The sequence below is a fragment of the Dermochelys coriacea genome, chromosome 3 (genome assembly GCF_009764565.3).
Source record: "Dermochelys coriacea isolate rDerCor1 chromosome 3, rDerCor1.pri.v4, whole genome shotgun sequence".
In the NCBI taxonomy this organism is placed as follows: Eukaryota; Metazoa; Chordata; order Testudines; family Dermochelyidae; genus Dermochelys; species Dermochelys coriacea.
In genome coordinates this window covers 170,834,279-170,848,926 of record NC_050070.1, presented here as the reverse complement: position 1 = coordinate 170,848,926, position 14,648 = coordinate 170,834,279, and the positions used below count along the sequence as shown (strand labels likewise).

The following is a 14,648-nucleotide window of genomic DNA, read 5'->3' as shown; positions in this document are numbered from 1 at the left end:
TCAGAGGCCAGCCCTGGAGGCCTGGTTTAGTCACATGGCTGTCAGTCAGGTGACAGTTCAGTTTCTTCACTGTGGAGGCAAATAAGCTGCCATCATAGTGGACTGTGACCTATCTCCCTTTAGAAGGGCCAGCTACCCTCTGACAAGATGCCATGTTAATCTTCAACATGAAGAAACTGCAATAGAAATTCTTATTGTTTGTGTGTGTGCCAATAATTCATATAATGCACATCAGTTTTTAATCTACATGACAGTGCAGCCTGCACTAAGAACTATCTCCAATGGCAAACTGTTGCCTTAAGCAACTGTTCTGTATTCAGAGATTCCATTGCAATTTTATTTGATCTATTAGATTTTTTTTTTTTTTTTTTATTTCATGTGTTTATTATGGCAGTGCCTAAGAGCCAACCAAGAAAGGACCCCATTGTGCTAGGCACTGTGCGAACACAGAGTCGTTACAGAGACTCCTGATGTGACAAAGTTTCAGGTCAAATTTTAGGGATTGGTTTTGTATCGAATCTTATAAACCTGACTATTAATAGAGGGGTTCTGAGGGTTTCTTTGTTTTGGTTTTGTTTTTTTGGGGGGGTGGGGGGGTTCAATGGAATTTTTGTTTACATGTTACATTCCCTCTAACTTGCTTGCAAGCCAAACACTGTAACATTGTACTAATCCATGAGAACCAGAAAGTGAAAATGACTGGACAGTTTTCATTGTCCAAGATGAGCAAAAGGCATACAGAAAGCAGTGAGTTAGTTCCCACTCCCATATCCTCCTAGTTGCCATGTCATGTATAGTTACTCAGATTCTGTGTGGAAGTAGTGCTGGCAGTAGTTCTCTATTGACTTGTTCAAAACAGCCTCGTTTGTTGCCTGAAGGAGTATGTCATCAAATGAAACTGATTAGAATGTGAAGGCTTTTTAAACACCATTTATGTTTCACTGCTTCTCTAACTGCTTGACTTAACCCTCTGCAGGTAGCCGTAAGGAACGTACCCTCGATTGGCTCCATTAGCCATGTTGTAGTACAGCTTCCTCATGTCTTCCGAAGGCTGGAAGCTGAAAGTTCTGTTTCTGTAATAGATGAAAGGTAATCTGTCACCCAAACTATTCTGCTATGCCCCAGTGCCTAGTCCAGTATAGTGTACTCTAGGGCCCACAGGGCTGGTGTACCTAAAAATAATGAAATGGTAAATAGTAATGTGCGCTCTTATTGCTCATCAGATGCGGGTTAGATACTGCAGTCAAATAAATGCACTGGTACTTTTCTCTCCCCTAGTCCTCGCTCCCTGCAATTTTCTTTGTAAAGATTATAAACAACATCATAGAACCCTTGCCACACTGATGTACCTTTGTATTTAGCCCTTCTCAAGTCTGGAAACCTTGGTCAGTTTAAAGATTTTTTTTTTTTTTTTTTTTGACTGTGACACAGAATAATGCTTGGGGGTTATGTGGGGGGGGAGGAGGTTGGTGGTTTTTTGTGTGGTGGTGGTTGGTTTTTGTTTTGTTTTGTATTTTTGGTAAGGGTTCTTCCCCTTTTTTTCCCCACCCCCATTCTTAAGAAAGCTCATTTACATGTTGGAAAGATGGGTATTGACTCAGGATAATATTCATATGCATTTTCTTAACCCAGGTTTCAGTTCTTCATTGACAAAGTTTTGCCTGAGTATCGTGATGCAATCATGTCACATACACTCATTTACATTCCATCATATTTCGACTATGTGCGTCTTCGAAATTACTTCAAGAAGGAAGAGCTGAATTTTACACACATCTGTGAATACACCAAAAGATCTGGTATCTCCAGAGCAAGACAATTCTTCCTCAAGGGAGAGAAGCAGTTCTTAATCTTCACTGAACGCTTCCACTTTTACAAAAGGTAAGCCATGGGCCAGATTCTGCTTTGAGATGCACATATGGAAATCTGAAGGCAAAGCCTTGCCCTTGGGATATGCTAGCCTCAAACTAGCAGTAATGGATGAGTGGTGGTGGTCTGGTGCATGAATCAGTGTAACCTGTTTGAAGAATCCTTAGATTGAAGTAGGAGACTCATGAAATATTAACACAAACAAAAATGGCAAATATTCCCTTAAATATTTAATAATACATTAAATACTGTATAGGGTTCAATGTTGGGAGTTGGTAAATGCACCCAACTCCCCACTGACATCTGCAGGAACACACCACCATCCCGATTTGTCCTCATAGTCATCACAGTCTGCATCTGTGTTGGGATAATTCCTTTCACCTCTGGAAAAGAACATGGCATTTGTTCCGTGACAGCAACACTACTAAGAGAGTTTTTAGGGGGCCCATAGTAAGTTTTTTCTACTTGAAACTGTGGAATTTAGTAAGGCAGCCCGAAATTACAAAAGTAGGATTCTGCTAGGAGCCTAGAAGCTGATGAAACTGACCTTGCGTAAAAGTTATAGGATCCTTATTGAGCATAAGTCAGGGTTAGGGTCTCTGCTAAATTACATTCAGAAGAGCACCTACAGCTGCTCAGTGCGACCCAGCATTTCCTCAAGAAGAATGTCCCCACATGAATTTCCAATCTCTGTACAGCAGGATGTAGACTAGCTTGAAAATCTCATCTTAAAAAAAGGCAGTGAAAACATAAGCTTTATGACCATAAATTGACCTGAAACATTCACATCCTGTATCCTTTGAATTTTACAGTATCGCAGAGCCATCAACATCCATTATCTGAGTAGAAGGGTCTTGCTATTTTCAGTAATACAAATCATCCAGCAGAGTGTGTTGGGTTTTTTGTTGTTGGTTTGAGCATTCTCTCCCTTCCCCCCAACTCTAGCCTTTTTGCCCCTTTAGACTATAGCTTTTCTGGTTTAAACCCATATTCTAAGGAACACTCTTGAAACGGTGATACTTAGCATTTTAGGGGCCAAAGTGAACAGGGTTGGAATTGACGTAGACTTACATCAAATTCAGAATTTGGCCCTGCATCTTTCAAGTGCTTTACAACTATTCACTCGTTCTCCATAAGTTCCCTATGTGGCAGAGAGATAACGATTAATATTAACATTTTGCACATTTGGGAAACTGAGGCAGGGAGGTTAAAAGACTTGCCCAAGGCCCTCCCGAAGGAAATTATAGCGGAGCCAGGTTTAGAACTCCGGAGTTTCCGATTCTCCAGTCCTCTCTTTGGTGCAGTAAATTGTATGGTGACTCTTACAGCACGTAGAGTGCTTAGGCTGGTAGTGTGACAGCTTTCCAGGGTATCTCTTTTTGGGTTTTAATATATACATTTTGGGTATTTCTGTAGTTGGTTTCTTCTCCCTTCCTCTCCACAATAGTCTAGGAAAAAGCATTAAACTAAGTTAATGCTGGATTTTAAAGAAGGAGCAAAAAGGCCAGATGTGTAAGTGACAAATCAAGGCCATTCAGAAAAAGTGCTTTGTCCTGACTACAGCTGATCAGGTTTTTTTGATGGAATAGTTTTCTGTTTGAAAATGCTGTTTAGTCTAAACTTTCCTGTGCAACATTTGATATCAATTTTGATGAAATTTTCAATGGAAAAAAGTAAAAATGCATAACATTGCTCAAAATAAAACATTTTGATGATTCTGAATCAGTTTTAATTTTCTTTTTGCATGACATTTCGGTTATTCATTCTGACTGAGAACAAATCTTATTTTGAAATGTTGGAATTTTCTGTAGAACGGAAAATCCCGGTTCTTAACCAGTTTTTGTTCTGACTAGCACATGCGTAAGATTGTTCCAAGATTCCAACAGTCTTTTGGCTGTTACATCCTTGGATGTTGTAAAAGCATTTTAAGCGATCAGACACTTAAACAAGTCTACATTCTACTCCTCTGGTAATTCCTAATGTATTGCTAAAGGGGATTTGGATTTTATTTCAGTGATGTATGTCGGAGGGGAGACGGAGCCAAAAAAAACTATTATCTAAATTTAAGCTCATAGCCAGAAAAGGGATCTGTGTGAGTGGATTTGTGCAACCCCAATGAATTGCACTGGTTTAATTTGGACACCACTGGGGCACACTACCCACGTGAATCCCTTTACAGGACCCAGGGCCTTAGTTTGACCAAGTTTTACTGCATTAGGATTAAATCCAAAAAGTTTGAGTTCAGTGGGAGTTGATGGTGCTCAGCACCTTTCAGGAGGTGCCCAATACCTAGCAGGATTAAGCTCTAAATTCTGTTTCTGTTTAATTCAATGGCAAGACTCCCATACATCAGTGGATGTAGCATTGGAGCTCAGTCATGGAAGAGGCTGAGTGCACTTAACTCCAGTTGAAGTCAGGGAATTGGGAGAGCTCACAGGATTGAGTCCTTAATTTACTATGTAACTTTCATAAATGGACAGTGTAAATAAAGAGTTTCTGAAATCAGATTGCAGAATACAAGATTGTGACAATGGTATTTTTCTCTAATTCAGATACCTAATAAGGGGCATCAGAAATCTCATTTTCTATGAGTTACCGACCTACCCCCATTTCTACAGTGAGGTTTGTAATATGCTGACAGCCACAGCCAGTGGAGAGGAAGCTACTTGGACTTGTACTGTTCTCTATTCAAAGTATGATGCTCAGAAGTTGGCTGCTGTGGTAGGTGTAGATCGTGCTGCTCAGATGCTGCAGTCTAAGAAAAACGTGCACCTTTTTGTTACTGGAGAAAATGAATGAACAAAGTCATGGACTGAGACTCTCTTGTTGTATGGACTTGGATCTTTTTGTCTAACATGCACATTGATGCTGTTTTTTAAATAAGCGTTTGGGGGAGGAGAAGATGTATCAAAAATATTTTGTTGGAACTTGTTTTACAGGGTTAGTTTGTGTATTTAAATACTCCCACTTAAGCCAAAGAGGGAAGTGAAAGGTGCCATTTAAGCAAAGCACATGTGCTGCTGCTTTTGTGTAAGTGCACAACCTTAAAAAAAATTACTTTCCTGGCTAACTTACCCCCTATGCTCTATCTACATCCTGGAAAATATTTAGTAAATAGTTGCGGGGTGAAAAATGCCTTGTCATTAGATGATGCCACTCCCTTTCCCCCATTCTCCGTTGTCAAAAGCTCCCTATGTTCCTTCATCAAATGCAACTTTCCGCTGTCTCATTCAAGGGGAAATTCTTCCAGATGTTGAGTGTGTTTATGCAAGACATTCTGCACTCCTTATACCCCACATTGCCCCTCAGTTGAGGGCAGGGGATAGGCAGAGCCATTATTCGGGGGGGCTTCTGTAACCCAAGCATGTCGTTGAGTGAGTAGCTGAAAACACCTTGACTTGGCCCTTTGAGAACAATTTGGGGTAGGAGTTAATGAAGCTTCACTCGGACTGATTAAGTGGTCAAAATTTCACCACATTCCATCTTTACAATGCTAATTTCAATCCCAACGTTTGTTTTTTTTTATTAACGCTATACTTTCAAAGCTACATGCACACCATTGTTTTTCTGCACACTTACCTTATGGGTGCAGATCCCCAGTAGCAATTCAATTTAATATTGCACACCTAGTTACAAGATCACCAAAGCACAGGCATAGACTGCTGAAAACCAATCCAAACTCTTCATGGACAGTTTGCAAAATTACTTTGAGTATGTCTACACAGCAAAGAATTACCTGCAGCTGGCCCATGCCAGCTGACTCGGGCTGTGGGCTGTTTCATTGCTGGGTGGACTTCAGTCTCAGGCTGGACCCTGAGTCTGGAACCCTTCCAGCCTGAGCCTGGAAGTCTACCCAGCAGTGAAACAGCCCTGCAGCCCAAGCCGATGTGCCCTCGGCAGCTGGCATGGGCCAGCTGCAGGTTTTTCTTTGCTGTGTAGACATGCCCTTTATGAGTTTCTGAATGCCTCAAAGTCAGTGATCTCATTCCATGGTTTGTTGTCCAAAGCCGTCATCTATGGAGAGCTGTGCTGCCTCTCCTTGTTTCCAGGAATTGTGTCATGAAAAGAAGCCAAAAATATATCAAATACTTTCCTAATGTTTAACTTTTCCATATAAGCAACTATCTGATTGTGGATGGAGGGGCTGGTGGTCTGTGTGATCCAAAGTGGGAAGGGAAATGCCCTCAAGCTGTCTAAGGTGTGGTCCATGCTGTAATAAAGTTTAAGGAATCCCTCTCCTTTCCTTGATCCTTAATTAAATTGAGTTGCTACAGGCTAATATATAACAACATATAATGTTTTGCTATCTGCTCTCGAAATAGTGGTTAGTGTATATAAACAGGGAAAATTTAACTCCTGTAAACAAGTACATATTGTGGTAACACTGCATAATTTCAGCCTGTTCCCATATCATAATCATTATTATAGTTGTCAGATGTTTATCTGAGGTTATCATCTGTTACTATTGTAAGTATGAGATGTCAGTTCAGCCCTTTAGAAACACAAGTCTATACAGCTGTTTGCTTTCTATTTTAGTTAGGCACTAAGACCAGTTGCAATGCTGAGCACTGTGGAGCCTGACTTTTAGGCACCTAGAAGATGCTGCAATCCACAGAGCCTGAGCTGGGTGCGTAGGCTCCATTTACAATGAAGGGAAGAGATAGGTGCCTTAAATTGATATGCAAAGGCAGCACACAGCTTAAGCTAGCCAATGGGAGATGCAGACCAGAGGGGTGTGTGATAAGCCCTGCCCCTCACACAGAGATAGGCACCTAGCTCTGCTTGAGATCGATGAAGCTGGGGGAAGAAAGGCTTTCAGATGCCTAAGTCACATGTTGGGCCCAATTGGTAGGTATGCTCAGAGGCTGCATTGGGCCTCTCACACAAAACATTCAGGGGCAAAGGCAATCCCTTAGAACCTTTAGCCTAATGGTTAGGGTACACTCACCCAGGATCTGGGAATCCTGGTTCAAGTCCTCCGTCCTCATGACAGGGAGAAGGGATTTAAATGGGTCTGCACAAGTGAGTGCCCCAACCACTGGGCTATGAGGGAACACCACAGCAGAATATCCCAATCTCCTGTTTTGAAGTTCCACTTTAATTCATTAATTGAATAATTAAATATTAATTGGGCCAGTGAAAGCATGAGTGACTCTATAGCCTAGTGATTAGAACCTCACTTGATCATTGATCCCTGTTCCAATCCCATGTTCCCCTCAGGCAGGGGAGGGGGGGAGGACTTAAACTGAGGGGTCTTCCTCATTCTCCACTAGGCTAAAGGTTATATGGGGGCTCCTCCTCTTCCCTCTCCCACCCTGACTCTTTTGTTTTGAACTCGCTTGCAGGGCCCGATCCAGTCGGCAACCTCTCAACATACCGACTGAGTTAGGCCTTGCATGCGACTGTAGGTGACCAAACACCTATCTTCCCTGGTTTGTGAATCACTGTGGGGCTAAGGCAGGACCCAGGCACCTGGAGCGAGATAGTTGTGCGTGTGCCCAGAAGCAAAAACTTCGGCATCAAGTGACTGTAGTTGCCTACAGGGTTAGGTGGCAGCCAAGCAGGAATTTTGTGGATCACAGTGATTCCTAAAATGGGACTTGGGCACCTGAACACCTTTGGGGCTCAGACTCTAACTGGTTATTGTTTATACATCTCTGTCCTTTAGCTCAGGAGTTGAATGCCACTAAAGGCTAAGTTCTTTTTCCTTTTGAACAGCTGACGTGACAAATCTTTGCCCTGTGGCATTGCTTCTTTTTTTCTATGTTTTCTGGACTTGACGGAGATGTATCCTGGTCGGGGGTCATAAAAGCAGACAGATAAATGAGGATTAAGTGTTTTTCCTCTCCATTGGATATGCTTATCACAGAGAATAGCTGACCTCTGAGAAAGCTAAAGTAGGATAACTACTTAAGGAGATAAAGTGATACAGTACAGCTCCTCTGCTAGCTGCAGTTTAAAAGACAGAAAGGTTATTTGGCTAGAATCTTAACGATGAAAGGGCCTGCTCTTACTCCCATTAAAGTCAATGGCAAAGGCCCTATTGACCTCAGTAGGAGCAGAGTGGGGGCCCTGATTTTTGTTTATCCCAAAGTCTTTTATATTAGTGCCACATTATTTTCTTTATTCTTTAGAAAGGCTACTCAGGGCTGCCAATTGTTGCAAATCAGAACATAGACACACACAAATGCTGCATCTTCAGAGATGGTTTTGCTGACTATAAATTCTAATCTATTCTTATTTTTTAAAATTTAATGGATAAACGGGTTGATTTACACCCAGCAGTTGTTAAAAGTTTGATTTGGGACTAGCCTTGCAAATCACACAGGTGGGATTTTTCTAAAGCACTCAGCATTGACCTAACTCTGCTCTGTCTGAAGTTGATAGTAAAACTCCTGTTAACTTCAGTAGGAGCAGAAATAGCCCAATGTTAGTGAGCATATCTGTAAATTCCACCCTTAGTCTAACGCTAATGCAGAATAGAGCAGCATTGGTGCTTAAAGGCTTACATCTGCTAGAATGGATGGCACCCCACCCCGTGCAATCTGCATCATGTCGGTTCCCTAGCATTGTTTCAGAACCAATGTATGTGTTTGAATGGAGGGGCATATTCTGTGCTCAGCTACTCCTGTGAAATCCCGTTGATTTTCAACATCACATTGGTGGCTTGTGAACAGAGATGTCAGTGATTTTCAGTGGGTTTACAGTTATGTGAGTGTTCAGTAGTAGCCCCAAATACAGTGAGTTACCGTTCTATGAGTGAAGCTGAGAAGATAATTTGGCCCAACATGGATGCGCATACATTAATGCCAACACTCAATATGGGAATTGTTCAGACTACAATAAGCAATTTAAAAATCTATAATGTCATGCAACCTGCTCCACAAGACTGGGAGAGGTGACTTCTGAAACCCAAAGGAAATAAGAATCCACGGGCCAATTTCTGATCTCAGCTACTTACTGTAACTCTGCTGTGACTCAGTTCAGAATCTGGCTGTATGTGCGCATCTAGGTTTTCTGTCTTGCATATACACATTGGTTAATGAATTGAAATACACTAGAGTGCTGACATCAAATAGAATATGAGCGTATGACACTGAGCGTGATATTTTAGTTTTCAGACTGGTTTAAAGATTTGATTACACATCATCTTAGCTTGAAAAAGCATTCTCCAGTCAAGCCGTCTGACAAACACGCAGCTGTTTTGACCTCTCTTATCTTGAGGAGACAAAGATCTGTGTTCATTGGTTCCAGAGACACAGTCACTCAGAATCAGGGCTGTGGTACTGTTTTTTAAAATCCTCTTGGCTCCAGGAGCTGCTCTGAATAGTGAAAATGAATTCTGCAGGGTTTTGTTTTTTTTTTTTTTTAAATTCTTAATGAAAAAGAATCCTGACACAACATGAGAGAGTTAATTGTCTGGCACCAGGCATTGGGACAGCTGTTAATGCGGTCGTGCTGATGGTTTGCATTAATGGCTAGCTTTGGGGAATTCTAACTCAAGGGTAGAAATAAACACTGATAAGATGTTAATTCCTTTTCAGGATCTTCTGTCACCCTGTAAGTCCTAAAAATTGTGATAACCTGTAGAAATTATGTTTAAATATGTATCTTTCTTTATATAGGAATATTGTTCCTCCAATCAATGAGCAGTATAGTACTGTATCCTATTTCACTAGTAAAACTTAATCAGGACAATAAATTCATTATGGTTTACTGTTGCTCCTGTTAAGGATATATAAAAAAAACAACCAATGCATTTTTTTGAAAAAGTTATGTGTAGGATGAGAGGCCGGGCTTATGATGGAGTCTGAATAGATGTGGGGCTGATATAGGCACAGTCCTTGCACAGAGATGGGGAAACTGACTCCTGAGGACAGACTACTAAAATTTTGTAATGCTGATTGGAAGATTTAGAGCAATCCATGTGAGATGAAAACTAAAGCCTCCTTGTTAATAACCGTGCAATTAACAATTATTTTACACTTAGTGAAACCCATTGTCAGGATTTCTAAGCCTTACGTTCGTTATGCTGGTGTGGTCTCAACCCTAGGGTTGTTTTTGTTTGGACCTGGTAGCCAAACTTGTCTGATGGAATGCTTTAATTTGCAGCAGGATTATTCAGAAAGCTTCAATGCCTCCATTTTGAAAAGCATATCTTAAAGTGAAAGGATGAGGACTGAGACAATTAAAAAGGTGTATAAGCATTTGCAAGGCAGCCTTAGAGACAGAGCATACAGTGCAGTCTGCTGCAGTGAAAGCTTCCCCCCACGTTGGGTGTGATCCTCATCTCCACTCCAGCCCCCTTTATATGGGGTTAAAGAACTGGAGTGGTGTAAAGGGACACTAAGCTCCATATCTGTCTAGACAAGACTTCCTCCAGCACAGGTATTGTGGAGACAGCCATAGGGCTTTATTTAGAGGACCTACTCACAGGTCATGGTGGAGTGGGTGTAGTGGGGCTGCAATGGAAGGGTGTGTTGGGGTGCGAATCTCAGCTTACAGCATTGTGGAGATTCCAGGCAGCATTGTGATCTATGGGGAGGCCCAAAGAGGCTACTGTAACTCAGGCAGGCTCCTAGAGCTGTCTGCAGAGCTTCTTCAGCCCCTAGTCCCTGGAACAGCCCAGGACTGAGAGTGCACAAAGGTGGCTTAAAGCCAGCCCAGGCCTTTTAGGGTATGTGTACGCTGTAATGTAAGCCCAGAGTTAGTGGAACTCTAGTCCGTAAACCTTGTGTTTGAGAGCCCAGGGCTTGAGCATCTGCATTGTTTGCTGACCCTAGGATGCGGATTTTTGAACCCGGGCTTCAGCATCCACACTGCCCTACACAGGTTTGAGTACAACCAACTGTATCCCCATACTTCCTAGCACCCTCCCAAAATGGGGCTGCTCTAGCCCTTTATTTGTGGCATAGTGTGGGAAAACTTGACTGTCTGTCCACCCGCCCCCTCCTTCCCCACCCCCCATCTTGGCAAGTTTGATCAGTCCATCAAAGCATGCCGCCAAGCTGTCATTTTGTTCTGCATCCTCACAGCAACCAAAGCCAACAACATGGAGCAGCTGCCTTTTGCAGAACTTCTCTTGGTTGTGCTTTCAATCCTGTTTCAAGAAATGGACCGAGTTTCCACATTCCGGCAGTGGTTTCTGACTCACCAAAGGCTCCCAAAGAGCTAATGACGGAGGAGGACACAGACATGGCAGACTTGAACTGGTTGATGCGGCTCATGACACTTGGTATAGACGCTGATGCCCCATGCGTAGACCAATGCTTCCAGAGCAGGGCCATAGGCACAGGCTGGTGCAATCACATCCTCTTGCAGACCTGGGATGACCTGCAGTGGGTCCAGAACTTTCACGTGAGGAAAGCTACATTTCTGAAGCTTGGTGAGCAGCTTGCCCCAGCCCTCCAATGTAGAGATATACACACAGGAGGGAGGCCATGCTGGTCCAGAAGTGGGTTGCTATAGTTGTTTGGAAGCTGACTGCGCCAGACTTCTCCGGGTTTGTTGCCAACCAGTTTGGCGTTGAAAAGTCAACTGTGGGTAAAGTGGTGGTGGAAGTTACTGAGGCAATCAGGCGTGTGGTTTATCCCAGGTGTGGGGCATAAAAGATATTCCTGAAGGAACTGCTGGCTCTGAGAGAATGGGGTTTCCAAACGGTGTTGGGGCCATTGATGGAGTTCATGCACCCATAGATGTTTTTTTTTGTTTTTTTTTTTTTTCCTTCTCAAGGAGCATGAGTACATAAACCGGAAAGGGTACTGCAGGCTCTTGTGGGCCACGGAGGCTGATTTATGAACGTCAGCGTGGGCTGCACTGGAAAGTTTCATGATGCCAGGGTTTTCTGCCAATTGGGACACTATTCCCACCAAATAACAATGTCATAAATGGAGTTACTGTCCTCACTGTTATTTTTGGGGGGCCCTGCTTACCCCCTTTTGCCTGGGCTTATAAAACCATGCCATGATCTCAGAGGACCTGGCAAAGAAGGTTTAACTGCATTCTCAGCGGGTGTAGAATGGTGGTTGAATGTGCGTTTGACGGATTGAAATCCACTGGTGTTGTCTATAGACCCATTTGGATTACAGTGCTGTAGCTTGTTGCGCTATTCCTGATCTTTGTGATGCCAAAGGTGAGCCATTTTCCCCCCTCCGCAGACCCATGACAGCAGTGGGATTGCTGAACCAGTACTCTCAGCCAGAAAGTGCACCTATCGCAGCTGCACCTGTATGCACCCAGGCAACAGAAATTAGGATGCTCCCACATCATGGATTTACATGGAAGAGGGAGACTAGTACCGCTATGAATGTGCTTATGCACTGCTTACAGTACATTAGGTTGAGAGGTGGGGGTTTGATTGCCATGCATTGTACTTATGGGTGACATGACCACTTGTGACATAGGGCAGGGGGGAGAACTGGATTTAGATTCTGTATTGACAAGTGGTGTTTGCATACAACTTCAGAGTTGTCCCTTGTAATGTGTTTATTATTTGGAATACACATTATGTGTTGCAGTGATAATAGAATTTCTTCATAAAATAAAAAACTTTATTTTTGAACATTTATTAGAAAATCACAATATTAAACCGTTGCCAGGTAGGCCAGCTGCCATTAGCATACCAAAACCTTTTACAAAACCATGCACAAAGTGCACGAACAGGCGCAAACAGTGAAACAATTTGCAAGACGGAAAACTTCCTACTATGGCAGGTCCCTTGGTGCCATGTTCTTCTTTCCCCTCCTTACACATTTGCTGCTCACTGGGTGCCAGGGCAGAGGGGTGAAGGCATCCCGAGGGGAAGGGTTCAGCATGGGGGCTGCGTGGAGTACATTGGCCTGTCCATGTGCTGATAGGGCCTGATTGCCTGGCCCACCCAGTCATGGAATTGTCAAACCTGTTCCTGTCTGCAGCACATTGTACCGGGGCGGGTACTCAAGCTACAGAGTGTGCACAGCAGGAGCCTTCTGTCTTGTGGCCTTTAGAAAAAGCAGCTGTTCAAACAGTTCTATTTTCCTCCCTTAACGGCTATTCCTCTTCCAGGAACTGCTAAGCAAGTGTCTGCTTCTGCACTGAAATCCTGCCCTCAAGCTGTGCAGCCAGCCTGAGCCTTTCCACTTGCTGTAATTGCCCCTCTCTTTGGTATTTGGACTGGCTTGTTGGCCCTGTCCAGAATGTCAACCATAAGTTTGTCATGGAAACATTTCCTTTTGCACTGGTTCATGATGGTATGGGGACCCAGGCTCCTACTGCTGCGTCAGTTATCTGTCACAGTACTGTGATCTGTAGAGGTCAGTAGGCTTGGGAGAGGACAACACGCAGAAGGTTGTTTGTCTCAGTGCGTGAGCACAGAAGAACTCCTTTTGGAATTTCAAGGACACAAAATGTTACTTTGTACAATTGTATTTCAGCAGAGTGTTAAAGGGAAGCTTTGGATCACAGAAGCTCCCTTGACACGGCTGGGTTAATTGCAGTGAGGGACATGCACACAGAATGGTAATTTACAAATCACAACTGCTTTTTTCTAACACCGCAGACCAATTTGGACTTTGCGAGAGGGCGGTTGCGACCGTGTTCTAAATAAGCCTCTATCATTGCAGGCATTCTGCATTTTGGAGGGTGTAACCGTTCTTGCGGTTCCCGAGTGGCAGAGAGGTTTTATGCCAAGCTGCTGATGGGAAGCCAGCCATGTATGGCACAAGTATTCAAACACGTGGTGAGTGAACAGCACATCTGTGAGTGGAGTGGGCTGGTCAGCTACCGAGGTGGCCCTGGAAAAATACACCCTTCCCCAAAATGTGCCTACTTATCTGGAGTTTCTGCTATAGGAAAAGTTTGCAGCTATCGGCACCCGAGATTGGGTCAAACTACATGATGGAATCAATAGGATGCTGTGTTAATACCTGCATGGGTTGGTGCCTCCCCACTGCTTCTGATACAGCCTGTTATGACTGCCTGCAAACACACAAATCTCCACTGACATCCCCCTTACCTGACCCATACCACTGGTTTCTGGACTTCATTCAAACTCCCAGATGTATTTCAGACACATGATTTCATTCGCTGTGGACCGTGTGGACTGCATTGAACTGAATAGTCTACAGCTGTAAAAGGACTATATGTCAGCCTCCCCCTGCTACAGTTTACTGTTTGCAGGGGTTTGTTATGCCATTGGATTGGTACAGAGCAGTGTGCTTGCAGGGAAGGCAATATAGGGTTCTTATTTCTAACAAACTTACCTGTCCTAGCAAAAATTTGTGTTTTTCTGTAGAAGCTTGTTTCACTGCTTGTGCTTCCCCATCTCCATTTTGAATTCCATATGGTTGGGTAGATGCCAAGGTGTTGGCATGCAATCTGCCATTCACGGGTACACACTGCTATCCGAGGCTTGTAATAACCTTTGCATTGGTTCATAAACTGGAAATCCCTCTCATAGTATATTAATAAACGCAAAAATGGAGCCAAAAACTTACCGGTTCTAGGGTAATTTCTGCCTCTTCTGTTCCTGCTGCCAGTTCCACGGTGGGCCGCTCCTCTGGGGGGACATCGAAAAGTTCCTCCTAGTACAACTCAAAGATGTGCTGCAGCTACACTTGCAACAAAGTCTCCTCGGGGACTGGTTTCATCACTAGAGTCATTTTGGTGGCCACATCGGGCCCCTGCTGCTGGCTCCTGTCCATTCGCATGCTAGATTCTGGGGACAGCAGGGCACTATCCCACCTGCCCAGGTCGTTGTGCGCACTGTTGATTCCATGCTAGGCACAGTATCCAGCCCCTGGTCA

The 14,648-nt window shown here is 43.5% G+C and overlaps 1 protein-coding gene across 6 annotated transcripts in view; it reads left to right on the top strand.

Annotated features, from left to right (window-relative positions):
• UTP25 (UTP25 small subunit processor component) overlaps positions 1-14,330 on the top strand; it is a 32,613-nt gene extending 18,283 nt beyond the window's left edge. For 4 of the 6 annotated variants that reach the window (XM_038394952.2, XM_043511810.1, XM_043511811.1 and 1 more), the window contains 3 exons: positions 977-1,089; positions 1,633-1,878; positions 4,419-12,433. In XM_038394952.2, coding sequence (XP_038250880.1) covers positions 977-1,089; positions 1,633-1,878; positions 4,419-4,665 — 606 coding nt within the window. In that variant the 3' untranslated portion in view covers positions 4,666-12,433. Of the gene's footprint in view, positions 1-976; positions 1,090-1,632; positions 1,879-3,622; positions 4,378-4,418; positions 12,434-13,466 lie in introns of those variants that run through there. The other 2 variants (XM_038394953.2, XM_043511808.1) reach the window with 2 other exon arrangements.
• Positions 14,331-14,648: the final 318 nt, after the last annotated feature.